The sequence below is a fragment of the Panthera leo genome, chromosome B1, assembly GCF_018350215.1.
Source record: "Panthera leo isolate Ple1 chromosome B1, P.leo_Ple1_pat1.1, whole genome shotgun sequence".
Classification (NCBI taxonomy): domain Eukaryota; kingdom Metazoa; phylum Chordata; class Mammalia; order Carnivora; family Felidae; genus Panthera; species Panthera leo.
Window position 1 is genome coordinate 123,632,553 of NC_056682.1, and position 15,470 is coordinate 123,648,022.

The following is a 15,470-nucleotide window of genomic DNA, read 5'->3' on the forward strand; positions in this document are numbered from 1 at the left end:
TTTATATTTATTGGAAATGTATAAATATATTTCTGTTTACTAATGCATTTAAAAGAGGATATGTATGAAAAATTTATATTTTCTGACAACAAGGTGTGGGGTTGCCAGACTCTGTTCTCTGTTTTCTGATCATGAAAATGATCTTCCTTTTAATTTTGTCCTGCTGGAATAATATATCCCAGCGAATTTTCAGTGTTTTTTCAGACCACTACTAGACTGAGGGCTAATTTCACAATTCTTTAGCTATAAGAATGAAAATTTATTTTTATGTAACTTGCTTTAAATATTTACTTTTGGGGAGACACTATACAAGATAATGATAATAATAATACTTGAAACATATATGATGTTTTAGTATGGCAGGCTTGATATATTTAAACCATATTAACTAATTTAATTCTCAAAACAATACTCCAAAATAGTTACTATTTTATCATCTTTGTTTTTTAAATGTGCAAAACAAAGCACAGGGAGAATGGTTAAGTTACTTAAGGACACGCAGAAAGCAGATAGCAAGGATGGGATTACAACCAAAAGCCCATGCTTTTAACCACTAAGTGTATTGCTTCTCTAGAACAAAGATTACTTTACATACTTTAATTCAATTAATATACCCAGGAAGTAGGTATTGGGTAGATGACATTAACTCCATTTGAAAATGAGGAAACTAAAGTTCAGAGAAGGGGAATAACCTTCCAAAGGTCACAGACATTTGAAGTGTCCAAGTTCAAAAATGCACTGAGTTCTATTAATTATCCTTCTACATGAAGCTGACTCTAAACTTGTAACTCTCATCCTATCACATGCAGACAATGAAAACTATAAATCTGAGAATGCAGTATTCTCAACAATTTGTACTTAACTACTCATCTAAATTCCCAAATTCTTTATGTATCCTATTGTACTGTGTTCTTGGAGAGAGGGGCATGAGAACAAACAAAAGTTAAGTGTCCATAGCACTATGTTAGGACTCGTACCTACTTTATAGGAAGCACCTCAATGAATATGAGTTGAATGAATATTCTATAATTTTGTTTTTAGTGATCTTTTTGCAAGAGATTTAGTAGACACCCCTTACAACAAATGAAAATCAGACACTATTTCTTGATTCTTTTTTTTTTGATTTTTAGATTTTTGCCTGCTCAATGTTTTCATTGGTAAGTGAATGGTGAATGTAAATAGACTTTATCCCGTTACTGCATGTTCATAGTACCAAATATAATTTTGGGCAGGTTATATATATTTAATCAATATTTGTTGAAATGATAAATGTTAAGAGAAGGAACATCTGAAAAGTCAGTATCTACCTTCATTGGTAGCAAAATTTATTTTGAGAATAAAGATTATTTGATATTAATATATACAAAAAGCTATATATTTATTTTAAAAGCATGTTCAAAGTTTCACAAAAGATATTTGTCTCTCTCAAATATGTATACCATTTGGCAAAACTATTAAACATGCTTTAGTTAACCTGATGACTGGTAATTATTTTTTACTTTAAAGCACATTTATAGATATTAACCCTAGGAATCTAAATGTGTATGATATTAATGAGTGGTATTGATAAATTGTAAGTTATTTACATTAATGAGTTCCTTATAGAGTTATAAAAATAATTTTTCAAAGTTTATAAATGATATAATTAAAATACGCTATTCTTTTGTTTGAATAGCTCAGTCCATTTTTAAGACATTCTGTTCTGAAGAGGACATTCAATGTCACTCTACCAAATCCTTCCTTGGTCAAGAGAGAGAACACTTTTACTACAGGACAAAAACCCAAACAAAAACACGCAGGAAGCAAAGTAAAATCTTTTAAATGGTAAGTGTGCTGGTTCTCACTGAATCATAGGGTTGCCACATTTTTACAGTCCGTAAGTTAACTGTCATATGGAATCTCTGAGACAAATATTTTTTTTTAATCTTCAAAGCAATGCATTTGTATCCCTGTTCTAGAGATTGGTTATGTTTATAACTACAGAGAGTAATTAACATATTTAGTAAGGGCCACTCTGTATGCTGCTAGAAGTAAGTGTTGACTGGTCAAAAATAGCCATTATATTTTCCTTTTTAGAAGTCTACTCTTCATTTGTCTTTAATGCTAAGGTAGAAGAGTTACCTTAATAAGGTGAAGTTGACAGCCTTTGTTAAATTAACCTATCTTTTAAAACAAAGAGATCTAAAAAATAATGCCATATTCTACTCACTTATTGTGAGATCACAGCTCGGTGAAACATTTTGGCTTTTTCAAACAAATTGTATAATCAAGCAAGCTTGGACTAAGAATATTCTTATGTAAATAGTTAATAGATATGGGTTAAACACAGAGTGTATGGTAATGACCAACAGTGGTTTAGACTTTTCAGTGTTTGCATGTGTGTGTGTGTGTGTGTGTGTGTGTGTGTGTGTGTAAAGTAGGCCTGGGCTTGAATAATTTGATGTTATTATATTCCAGACAAAGACTGCTTTTTATTTCAGTATCCACACCACAAAATGGCATTGTATTTCAGGAACATACTGAGATTATATTAATTTCTAGGGAATTATAAACAAAAAAGTACTTATTAAAATAATAAAGTGTAGAGTTTAATATCTGATATATTGTTAGACTACTTGTTGGAGCAGTAGATCAAATTTATCTAGATGCCATCAGAGTCTATTCTTTCAGCCTAGACTTCTGCCGTGCATAATGTTAGCCACTAGTCACATGTGACTATTGAGCATTTATAATATGGCTGTTTCAAGTTGATATATGCTTTAAGTCTAAAAGGCACACCATGGGGCGCCTGGGTGGCGCAGTCGGTTAAGCGTCCGACTTCAGCCAGGTCACGATCTCGCGGTCCGTGAGTTCGAGCCCCGCGTCAGGCTCTGGGCTGATGGCTCGGAGCCTGGAGCCTGTTTCCGATTCTGTGTCTCCCTCTCTCTCTGCCCCTCCCCTGTTCATGCTCTGTCTCTCTCTGTCCCAAAAATAAATAAAAAACGTTGGAAAAAAAATAAAAAAAATAAAAGGCACACCAGATTTTGAAGACTTAGTTTGACCAAAAAAAAAAAAAAGGGTATAAAATATCTGGTTAATAATATTTTTTAAAATGTAATACATTTAATACAGGTATTTCAGGTATACTGGGTTAAATAAAATATACCATTATGATTATTTTCATCTGTTTATTTTTACATTTTAATATGGTCATAGGCTCATATTATATTTCTATTGGACAGTGCTAGTCTAGGATATCCATATTTTGGAGTAGTGATTTCGTCAACAAATATATTGGAAAACAATGTCTACAATAATGTTTTATTTTCAATTCCACTTCACACATTATACTTTCACTTCTATTACACATTTTGTTATGACAGGGAGCAATAGCCCATTAACTACTCATTGTCATCATTAGTTATTAATATGTAGTACTTCTTTAAAATGCAAAGATATGAAAGCTATTTCATGTCATTTGAAACTATTGCCTTGACTTTTGTGCCACAATGTCATAATTTCCAATTCTGTATCTAGTTGTTTGAGCCCATAAGAGGTTGTTATTGTCATTTCTCAGGTCATATTTATTTAGATTTACCCATATACTTATCTGTTCCATTGCTCTTTCTTCCTTCTTGCATTTCTGTGCTCCTCTTTGGGATCATTATTCTTTCTAATGAATTTCTTTTCATATGTGTGTTCATGCAGGTTTACTGTTGATGAGTTCTCTCCTTTTTTGTTTGTTTGGAAACATTTTTATTTCATCCTCATTTTTGAAGAATATTTTTACTGGGTGAAGAATTAGAGGTTCACACATTCTTTTGGCACTTTAAAAATGTCATTGCATTGTATAATGCCTTCTATGGTTTCTGATGAAATGTTTTCCCTTTGAAAATAATGTGCCTTTTATTTATCTGGCTGCTTTTTCAAATTTTCCTTATGCATTTTAAAAGATTATTTCTAATGTCCCTAGGTTTTCCTGCCCCCACCTCGTTTCTATAGAACCTAAGAAAGACAAAAATCTCAGTTTAGATTTCTTTAAAAATTTTATTTTAATGTTTTTATTTTATTTTTGAGAGAGAGACAGAGTGTGAGCAAGGGAGGGGCAGAGAGAAAGGGAGACACCGAATCTGAAACAGGCTCCAGGCTCTGAGCTGTCAGCACAGAGCCCAACGTGGGGCTTGAACTCACGGAGTGCGAGATCATGACCTGAGCCGAAGTCGGACGCCCAACCGACTGAGCCGCCCAGGCGCCCCTCAGTTTCGATCTCTATCCAGTTTGTGGTTGTCTTCTGTGCTGCCTAAAAACTAAATTCCTCCAAGGGAATGTGAGGGAATGTCCTCCAATGCTATTCCCTGCTCACCCTTCTCACCAGGTTTCTGAGCCTTACAAGACCTGAGGTTGTCTGTGTAGCTCTCCATTCTCTTATATAAAGAAACAAGTAAATTCTCTAATTTTTCTAAGAGACTTGCTCTGAGAACAAGTTACTCTGCCATATCTGAAAATTCTTCCTTTACTATAGTTTGCCTTCTGTCCCTTTTACCTCTAAAACAAGTCCAGAAATCCTATATCTTTTATGAATATTTATAACTGAAAAGATATATTAGATATCATATATCTTGACACATTTATTCAATATCCTACTCAAAAGTTCATATTATTTTTTAAGGGAATGTATTTCCCTATTAAACTTACTTGCAAATCTATTTCTTTGAAGATTATTATTGTCATATTACAAACTATTTATATTTACATGGTGTCACACAAAAATAAGTACTTCAGAAATATTTTAGTATCCCAGATATGCCCACCCACATCCCAAACTTTTTGTGACATAAACCTCCAGAAGATAAAATCAGACCAGCTCCTTATTCAACATTACCATTACAGAGAAACAAAAGACAGTCTATCTTTTCTGTTTATATACGCCTATCATTCCCACCAGGCAACCTCAAAACATGACATTATATTTCCATTCGGAATTATTCTGCATTTCAATCAGTATAGTGTCATTTGGAGGCACCCTTCTTTAATTAACTTTCAGGAAAAAAACAGTTTTATTTCACAATTATAGAGAAACTTAATGCTTGGCTGAACTAGTACACTAACACTAAAGAGAAATGAGTGAGTTACCATATGCAAAGAGCTTCTATCAACTCCACTCAGGTTTGGGTGAAGGGGAACAAGCTAGATAACAGAAGTCTGTTAGATGATTGAAAGTGGGGAAAGAATTGCCATCTGAACGTTCAATAGCAGGAGTGATGTCACCAGAACAAAGTGCTGAACTTCACAGGTTTACCCTAGATCAACCAAGCCACATTCTGTTCACTGTTCTTGGTCATCATGGAAATGAACATGAAATATTTTTGTTGCGTGTAGCCTCACGTACGTAAGACTTAGTGAAAGAATTGATATTTCTTCTGAGATGAAATCTGGTATAGTCTCTTCTGTGTTGCAAGTACATTTTGTAATCGTTTAATTATAAAAAATCTTAATCCAAGAATATTAATCAATGAAAAAATTAGTGTATTAAATTATATTTTGAAATTTTGAATGGCTTATTTGGTTGCCATTTCTTTCCTGTTTTCTCAGTTGGGTTAAATTCACTATTATTATAACATAATATCCAAACAACTGCAGGTATAATATATATCGAATATACACTTTAACTACTTTAACTCTCCTGCAGAGTCATTAGGACAATCTAAAAGCTAGGACTATCACATAATATGAACTACTTGATATAAATGATACTTAGTCAATCTGGTTATAAAAAAAAGTATTTTGTGAATTTTTTTATCATTTTTATTTGAGGTAATGAACTAGAGGAGCAATCTGAAAGAATATTTTGGCTTCAGTTGAGAAGTACAATAGAGACACCACTTACTGAAACAGCTTTTCTTTCCCCACAGATATATTCTAAAGGTATTATCTATTAATATAAAGGTAAGCTGACAGTTCTCTCACAAAGAAGTAATTCCATTTTGATGATGCCCTCCATCAGCTACTCAAAGGAATATAATTGCTCTTCTAACCTCAAGAGATAGAAAAATCTGTTCTTGCAAGACATTTAATTCTCTATTTTTTTTCTCAAAATTTTCATATTACAATAGTGGTATATATATTCACTGCATTCTTTCTCAATATATATTACTAGTGCTTCCGTATAAAATACAATGCTGTATATTATAAAGACATCTGAAAACCCTTTCTTTTTAACTTTAGAATCTCATTCTCTAACCGGAGAATGCAATTATTTTCCAGATACTAGGTGTGCTGAAAATAAGTACATGATGTTATTATGTGTGTGTTATCCACTTGACTTATTTTCTTACTCGTCAGTTCTCTGAAATTATAAAAGTGGAGAATAAAAATCACAAAAAAATGACTTGCTTTGTGTATGCTTTAGTTGGTGTGAATTTCATGTACAGATAGGAGATCAAGAAAAATTGATTAAATTGTGGTGATACATTTACTTCTCTTTAATAGCCTACATATTTGGGGAAGATGGTAACCTTGAATATTAGTCCCAAGATTTGGGGGTTAATGGTCTGCTTCTAACATGGCCTCAAAAAACAAGTCAGAGATAAGAATTGGATCAATGATTTTTAATTTGGGAGGGAGGGTAGCATAAGCTCCTTTGGAATTTTGATAAAAGCTATGGAAACATCTTTGATAAAAATAACCTAAATTTAGCATAATTTCAAAGGATTCAAGCACGCTTGGACTCTTCAACGCATTCTGGTTTAAGAAAACTTCATCTAAAATGTCTCTTTTAATTAATGTACTTAAGATCAATCTTTCAAGATTAGAACGATAAAACAGAAAAACAAAGATCAATGAATACTTGCTCTCCCATTGGACTGGATTAATTGAATTGAGAAAAGAGCACAGAAATGATGGTGGATGGAAACTCTGAGCTCATGTCCTAGCTATGTAACCCTAACTAAAGTACGTAATCTTTGTTCTATGGCTGTAAAAGCAGTCGGTGTGTTGGGTCAGTAGTTTTCAAACATAGCCACTGCTTCACAATTGCCAAATGAGTTGGTAAAATACCACAACTTCCCAGTATCTAACAACTCCCCAGCTACTATAGTCTGTACTCTGGGATGAAGCCCTCCAACCTGTGTTTCCCTCTAGGTGTTTATGTGGTGAAATTAAACCCTAGCTACATAATTCCCAAAGTCTTTGTCATCTCTATAGTATTTTTTTCACCAGTACCTTTTCTTTTTTTTTTTTTTTTTTAATTTTTTTTTTTCAACGTTTTTTTATTTATTTTTGGGACAGAGAGAGACAGAGCATGAACGGGGGAGGGGCAGAGAGAGAGGGAGACACAGAATCGGAAACAGGCTCCAGGCTCCGAGCCATCAGCCCAGAGCCTGACGCGGGGCTCGAACTCACGGACCGCGAGATCGTGACCTGGCTGAAGTCGGACGCTTAACCGACTGCGCCACCCAGGCGCCCCTCACCAGTGCCTTTTCATATGTCGTGCGAACCATGGAAACTATAGTTCTGGTCACAGTAGATCTTATTGATTCAGATAACCAAGAGCATTTGGAGTATATATTACATATTTTGCAATAACCTCACTTGTATTATTTTCAGATAATACTTCATGGAATTATTTTTATTGTCTTCCTCTTAATTATTATTCCTCTGGAATATATTACATAATATGAAAATCTGTTCATGAAAGAAAAATACAAAGATGAGTATTTAGAATGCAGCAGAGTTCACCAATCACTACTCTTAAGATAATGCATTAATTATTCAGTAGAACAAGTCTTATGTCCATAATCCTAAAATTGTTTAAAAACTTTCTAGACCACAACTATTTGGAAGAATGGAACTAGTTAGAAAAAACTTCCCCTACCACCAACTGATCGTTTCTAGTAATTTTATCCAATAACTCTCTTATTTGCTTTAGTTAGTTAGTTTTCATCTCTTTCACATGAACCATCACTATCACTTAATATTAGTTTTCCTTGAGGTAACTGTCTCTTATTTGATAATTATAGAGCTCATTTTGAGGTTGCAATTTTTTGTTTAGACGTATTTTTAAATCGTCTTTTGTTCTTAATGTTAGTATCCAATTTAACCTTTGCTTCATGTGTTAATGTTCAGGATAGTAAATGTTATTACAAAAGAGATTTCATGAGCAGGACAACCCATCATGTGCACACTCTCAAGATGTATGCTGTTACTGTTACACTGTCAGTTCTTCCCAATGTTGCCTAGGCTTTTCATTAACCATGGTAACATGGATGAATCCCTGCTCTAACTCACACTAGGGCGTGCTGCCTACAGTTCTCCATGTGAGGAGTATCTACATGGCAAACAGGATCTATGATTTGAATGATCTTCCCTTGTGACTTCTAATTGTATATCTGATTTTAAAGTTATTATTTGTTCTCTTGCTTTCTGGTATATTAATTAATACTATATAGTATATTTCTTCCAATCAGCAGCTATTTAAAAACTAGCACTGTACCTCATTTTTAACAGCTCTGCAAAATTATTATCTACCTCTTTATCTCCAAGGTTGCTGGAAATGTATTTTACGTGCCCTATTTTTCATTATTTTAAATCAGGCCTTACCATGGTTATCCCTAAATTTGGAGGAAATGGATGAAACATTTTTCATGAGATTTAATACTGAACACTTATAAATTAAAATTTTATCTATACAGATAAATTATACATTATATTTAACAGAGACTATTTAGAAATTATATATATATATATATATACATGTATATATATACTATTTAAACTATATATACTCTAAACTACAAATTTTAAAACTATAATTTACTTTTATAGTAAATATATATATATATATATATATATATATATATATACTTTAAAAGCTGAGTCTTACCTATAAAACTCAAGATAGCAAAGCTTTTATTTGTAATCTCGCACTCATAACTACTGAACATAAATTTGTTTATGTAGGATTCCTAATATTACTTATACCTAGAATTCTAATAAATGTCAAGCACTAAGAAAATCTTGGAGTCTCATCTGCAGAATTATCTCATGTGTGTGTGTGTGTGTGTGTGTGTGTGTGTGTGTAAAACTTGCAGTAAGCTACTTATCCAAAAATTTTTAATTAATTCTTGAAAAGATGTGGAGTGTTTTCTCTATGCTTTTTTGAAAGTAAGGTACTTAACATAGAAGAAAGGATATAAAATTTTTGGAAATGGTTTTGAGCCTGTGATGTTCATTCAAAGACAAAACTTTGAGTGATATTAACTAACACAATAAGGATTACAATTTTCTGAACAGTAAGATAGCACATAGAACAAGATGACATCAATCCATGAGATACCATTTAATATTTCACAAGGCAGCTTCTATATGAGGCAACGGATAATTAAAAAAACAAACTGACATCAGAAAAGAAAATTCAGAACCCTTGTCTTGGTCAGGGCCATTTCAGGACTATAAGTCTTCTCATTATACATCTACGTCTAAAATCATATTTTGCCACATTAAGTAAGAAATATTATATAATGATGACTAAGGTCTCAAGAAAGTTTCATTAAACTTCTACTTAACATGACAGTGAAGCACATGGCCAATTTAAGAAATGTGTCCATTAAAAATAATTAAATTTGGGGGCACCTGGGTGACTCAGTTAGTTGAGTGTCCGACTCCTGCTTTCTGCTCAGGTCATGATCTCACGGTTTGTCGGATTGAGCCCTGCATTGGGCTCTGCACTGACAATGTGGAGCTTGCTTGAGATTTTCTCTCTCTCCTTCTCTCTCTGTCTCTGTCTCTCTCTCTCAAAATAAATAAATAAACATTTTAAAAAATAATTAAAATTTTTCATTGATAGTATTTAAAGGGTTACTTCTAGCTCAGCTGTATGGATAATTCAGATATCCAGAATGATATATACTGAGGATTATGATTTTATCTTCACATGATGTAGATTTTGTTGATGAACTGCCTTCAGTTTGCCTTAGTGCCTCTACATATAATTTTCTCTACAGTCAAATAATAAAAGATCTGAAGTGGGATTTAAAACTATTCTTAGTAGATAACATCATAGGGGAGGCATAAATTCATTACTAAAGCTTATCTTCTCTTCCCATGGCTAAATATGTCTTAAATCTTGTTGCAAAATGATCTATAAAAAGAAAGACACTGCTCTAAAAATACAAATTGCCTCATTTTGAACTTCATCTTGTAAATTGCTTCAAAAGTGAATAGGGATCTATGTAATCTGTAGGATTACGTGGAACATTACACTTAAACCCACCTTCTTAGAGAGTGTTTCTTACTTATGTTAATTCTTATTCTTTTCTTAAACAATAGTGAGACAAGCAGGGCACGTGGCTGGCTTATTCTGTGGAGTGTGCAACTCTTGATCTCACGGTTGTGAGTTCAGGCCCCACGTTGGGTGTAGAGATTAATTAAAAACAAAATGTTTAAAAAATAAAAAAAAAGTGAGACAAGCAATTTGAATACAGCATTAATCACTCTGGTTCTTATGTAAAAATGATAATGTATTGCAGGCTGTTTGCTAAGGGGGTCACAGAACAAATTTTTAGGAAAGGAAACGGTACTTTCCCAAATCCTGTGTATAAAGCTCTTCATCCCCAATTAAAGTTATGAAATTAATTCCTAAGGATAACTTTCCATGTATGTCAAATAAATGTAAACTGCTGATCCTAGAAAGGAAGTTAGCTACCATTTGAAAATTTTGTGTAATACATCATTGTTTTATTCAGCAATAAAAATGCTTTACACTTTCTTTAACAATTGATAAGTCCTATTCTATTACATTCTCAATGCAGTTAGTGGTATAAATTCATATAATTACAAGATTCAAGGACTTTTCATAACTTCCAGCTCACAGAGTACAAACCCAATTCTGCAATGAAGAAATGTGTATAAAATGGAAGAACACTAGTATAACATTTTCCTTAAATTGCAGAAAGTAGACTTAAATGTCTTTGTATTCTTAATGTTTTGATCTTCTTATAAATATGATAGAGACTGTTCAAAGTCTTCAACGTATATATCTTCATATCATCCAAAATGCATAGGAAAATACTTTTTTTTTTCTTTAGAGAAAGAGAGAGAGAAGAAGAGGTAGGGTCAGAATGAGAGGGAGAGAGAGAGAATCTTAAGCAGACTCCACATGCAGTCTAGAGCCTGGGCTCAAAGCTCAATCTCAGGGCTGTGAGATCAAGACCTGAGCTGAAATCAAGAGTTAGACACTGAACCGTTGAGCCACCTAGGCACCCCCGTAGCAAAATATTTTGCATGTAATAGTCAAATAGTGAGTACATGTTAATTCTGCCTATCCCAGATTGGCAATAAAATAAAAGATGCAGCGAAACAAAGTAAGGTGTTTTTTCTTCTCCTTTTGTTTAGGCTACATATTACTGGCAATGTTGTCAAAAATATTAGGTCACCTTCATTGTTCATATTTTACTAGGACTTGTTGTAACTTGTACAGATAAAAAGAATCTTCCATATGTGTATGGTTGAATTATGTTCTTCAAAAAGATGTTGAAGTCCTCATTCCCAGTACCTGTGAATGTGACTTTATTTGGAAATGGAACAGCTATAGATGATCAAGTTAAAACAGATTATTTGGGTGTGCCCTAATCCAATATGACTCCATAACTGTAAAAGGGAGAAAATTTCTCTCATTATGGATGCACACAGAGAGAACTCCATGTGTAGATTACCTCTTTAAACTATCTCAAACTTCAAGCCTCCAGGACTGAGTCAGTATTCTATTGTTTAAGCCAGCCAGTTTGTAGTACTTTGTTCCTGCAGCCCTAACAAAGTAACACAATATGCATGAGTCACAAACAGTGAAAAATTTAGATGTATCTTTTGAGGCAATATAAGAATAGATTTAATGTTTAACCCTTTTATTATTAGTTAAAATGTGCTTTGGGGGGCAATAATGAATGTTTGTGATGGGAAGTCAACAAAAATCTGTAAGCAATATCAAATTTTACTTTCGTGAAATTTTAAAAAAAGTCTGTGTATAGATCAATATTGGAAGTGAAAATAAAATTTAAAAAAATAGATGAATGAATACTGTAAAATGATCAATGACTTTTTTCTTTTCCTGTTCCAATTTCCATTTTTTTTTGCCTTTTTTCAATTTTATTAATTTTATTTATTTTGCACATCAACAGAAAATGTAGGTAAATTATACTTTATTATGGATAAGAAGAAAGAAGGGGAACACCTTTTTTAACTTCTAGTGATAGTCATTAAAAAAAACTGGAGGGGCCCTGGGTGGCTTAGTTTGTTGAGTGCCTTACGCTTGATTTTGGCTCTGGTAATGATCCCATGGTTCTGAGATCCGCGAGGGGCTCTGCTCTGAGAGTGTGGGCCTGCTTGGGCTTCTCTCTCTCTCTCTCTCTCTCTCTGCCCATACACTGCCTTGCTTTCTCTCTCTCTTAAAATAAATAAACATTTTTAATGGAATGTCATAACATTCAGAATATATGCCCACACATTCCTATTAACCACTATTTTTAACTATATTTATGTTAGTTTCAACCTTAATTCTCCACTTCATGTCATCAAAGCTGTTCCATTTTTTATCATTTTCCCTCATTTCTCTATAATCTCTGAAAATATGTGTATGATTCAACCATCTAGATATATTTTCTTTACATATTTTATTTGGAATATGTACATTTTTACAATCTGGATGCATTTTTGTATATATATATATGTTTGATGTGTTTTGTATCATGTTAGAAGTTGGACTCCTTTGGGAGCAGTCTCCAGTATGGAGGCAATTTAAGATGCAGAATGGTTTTAAGGATCCTGAGATCAACAGTTACAGAAGAGGGGGCAAGGAGCAGGACTGAGCAGAGGGAGAAGTGGCCCCATCCAAGCTCAGCAGCAGCCCTAGTCAACCCAGTGTGGTGCTCTACAGATAAAATGGAACTTTCAGAGTTGGGCTCCTTTGTGTTAAAATGGGTGGCCTTTATACTCCTGCATATATCAGTCATTAGATGTGGGCCGCCTCAGGAATGAGTGTGACCTTGTGTAAGGTAGCTCTCTGTAGCTGAATCAATCCCTAGAAGGGGTGGACAGTTCAAAGCTATCTGGCAACAGTACTCCCCAGCAGCTGAGGCAGTAAGTCCTTCACCAAAAGGAGCCTGGGTACTGTATTTCAGGGTCCACTACATGGAAGAATGAATATTTTCCATGAGTCTCTCTTACCTTAATGTAAAAGATACTCTCCTAATACTCTAGGGATTCATTTTTCTTTTTAAATTGGAACCATTTTGATTATGAGATCAGAGATGTCATATTTAAAACTTCTGTAAATGAAGAATAATTTATTTCATGAAGGAAATAATCACCCACTAACTTAGATGTTTAGCTTTAAAACAACCAGTGTATTCACATGTTGACCTTGCTGGAAGAAAGGCTTATCTCTGTATGTGAACACCCTCTAAAATTAGGAATGCTAAGTGATGGATGCTGGCCTGAACTTTCAGACACCATCAGGTCAGCATGACAAAGCTGACTTAGAGCAAATACTAAAGAGCGACTCCTGTTAATTTGTCACTGGTCACCTCTTACTGCCATCACTCCAGGGAATTTAAGCTAGGGCTTTAAAACAAGATTATTCTAAATGCCATTACCTTGATGCCATAAACTGTATCCTATTTACTTGCCCTAAAATATTTTCAGCCAGTTGCTTCATACTTCTGCCTAGAGAGCTCAGGTTCCACCACTACCACAGATAGCTATTGCACAGTTTCACAATTCTGTAGCTTAAGTTCCCCGCACACTGCTAACTTTGCTCATTAAGCTCTTAATTTGAAATCTGATTCTTCCCCAAGTTGGCCTTCCCCTGATTCTTCCCCTGTATTTGGCCATGAACCATTCAGCTCCTTCAGATTTTCTTTGTGATCAATCTCATCCCTGAGACAACCTATTTCTGCTTCAGCTCTTTTTCTTTATTGCTAGAAAATTAAGTTTTCATTCCCACCTTTTTTAATCATATAATTCTCTCAGAGCTAGATTCTTTCTGCTGGCCCATGGTCACTTCTCTTTTATCATCACTAAACTTTTTAGTTTTGTATAAGTCCTTTCTGCTTACTGATAAAATTTACTCAACATTTTATGGCATAAATTTTATATATTTAAAAAAAATTAATGTTTATTTATTTTGGAGAGAGAGACAGAGCCCGACAGAGCAGGGGAGGGGCAGAGAGAGAGGGAGACACAGAATCGGAAGCAGGCTCCAGGCTCCTAGCTGACAGCACAGACCCTGATGTAGAGCTCGAACCCACGAAATGTGAGATCGTGACCTGAGCCAAAGTCGGGCGCTCAACTGACTGAACCACCCAGGCAGCCCTGTATTTTTTTTTTTTTTTCTGGTGGCAGACTTTCTGGTGCTCTGGTTTAAACTTTGTCTGTAAATACTATGAAGTTTCTACCAATAGATAAAGAGGACCGATGACCTCACCAGAACCAAAGTGCTATTTAAGATACAAATTTTCACAAAAAATATATGCAACTCTTAAATGTTAAATAGGTCTTTATATCTTTTCACCATGTCTTCTTATTAAAAATTCTATTTTGCTTAGCTACTAGGTTCCTTTTTGCTTTTTCTAATGATTCAAAGGTCTTGGGCAGGCAGCTTTATTATTTATCCATGAAACAAACAACATTTTGTAAGCATAAATAATAGTCATTCTGGGGGTGCCTGGCTGGCTCAGTCAGTTAAGCATCCGACTTCCACTCAGGTCGTGATCTCACTGTTTGTGGGTTCGAGCCCCGTGTCTGGCTCTGTGCTGACAGCTCAGAGCCTGGAGCCTGCTTCCGATTCTGTGTCTCCCCCTCTGTCTGCCCCTCCCCCACTTGTTCTGTCTCTCTCTCTGTCTCTCTGTCTCTCTCTCTCAAAAATAAACATTAAAAAATTTTTTAAAAAGTCATTCTGAAAGCCAGTATATACTATGATTATTTCAGTCACATCCAGAAGGGTATATCTTAAAGTGACTATTAATTTATGAAATAAGTATGTGATAATAGCCATAATATCAACTAAAATAGAAACATGATTAAAAACTCATCTTATTGATTTCTTTAAAGCATAATGGTTACTCTGTGGTAACCCATTGTACCCATTATCCAGACATTCTCTAGTCTGTTTTTGACTAGTTACTATAATATAAAACAGTTTTATGAAATCAATTAAGCAAAGTTGGAGGATACAAGAGCAATATGCAAAAATATGTTGTATTTCTATACACCAGCAAAGAAAAATTCAAAAGGGAAATCAAGAGAACAATTTCATTATAATAGCATAAAAAGAATGAAATACTTAGGGATACCTTTAACCAAGGAGGTACAAGTGTGGTACACTGAAAACTATGAAACATTGCTAAAAATATTATAGAAGACCTAAATAGATGGAAAGACATCTCATGTTCATGGATCAGAAGACACAATATTGTTAAAATGGAATTATTCTCTAAAGC

The 15,470-nt window shown here is 34.1% G+C and overlaps 1 protein-coding gene across 4 annotated transcripts in view; it reads left to right on the top strand.

Annotated features, from left to right (window-relative positions):
- The window catches only part of STPG2 (sperm tail PG-rich repeat containing 2), a 618,205-nt gene that overhangs the window by 536,507 nt on the left and 66,228 nt on the right, over positions 1–15,470 (top strand). The window contains exons 14-16 of one of the 4 annotated variants that reach the window (XM_042935853.1): positions 1,131–1,157; positions 1,676–1,824; positions 5,892–6,294. The exons of 2 other annotated variants lie outside the window; for them this stretch is intronic. In XM_042935853.1, the coding sequence (XP_042791787.1) occupies positions 1,131–1,157; positions 1,676–1,824; position 5,892 (177 nt within the window). In that variant the 3' untranslated portion in view covers positions 5,893–6,294. Of the gene's footprint in view, positions 1–1,130; positions 1,158–1,675; positions 1,825–5,891; positions 6,295–15,470 lie in introns of those variants that run through there. One more of the 4 variants, XM_042935852.1, reaches the window with a different exon arrangement.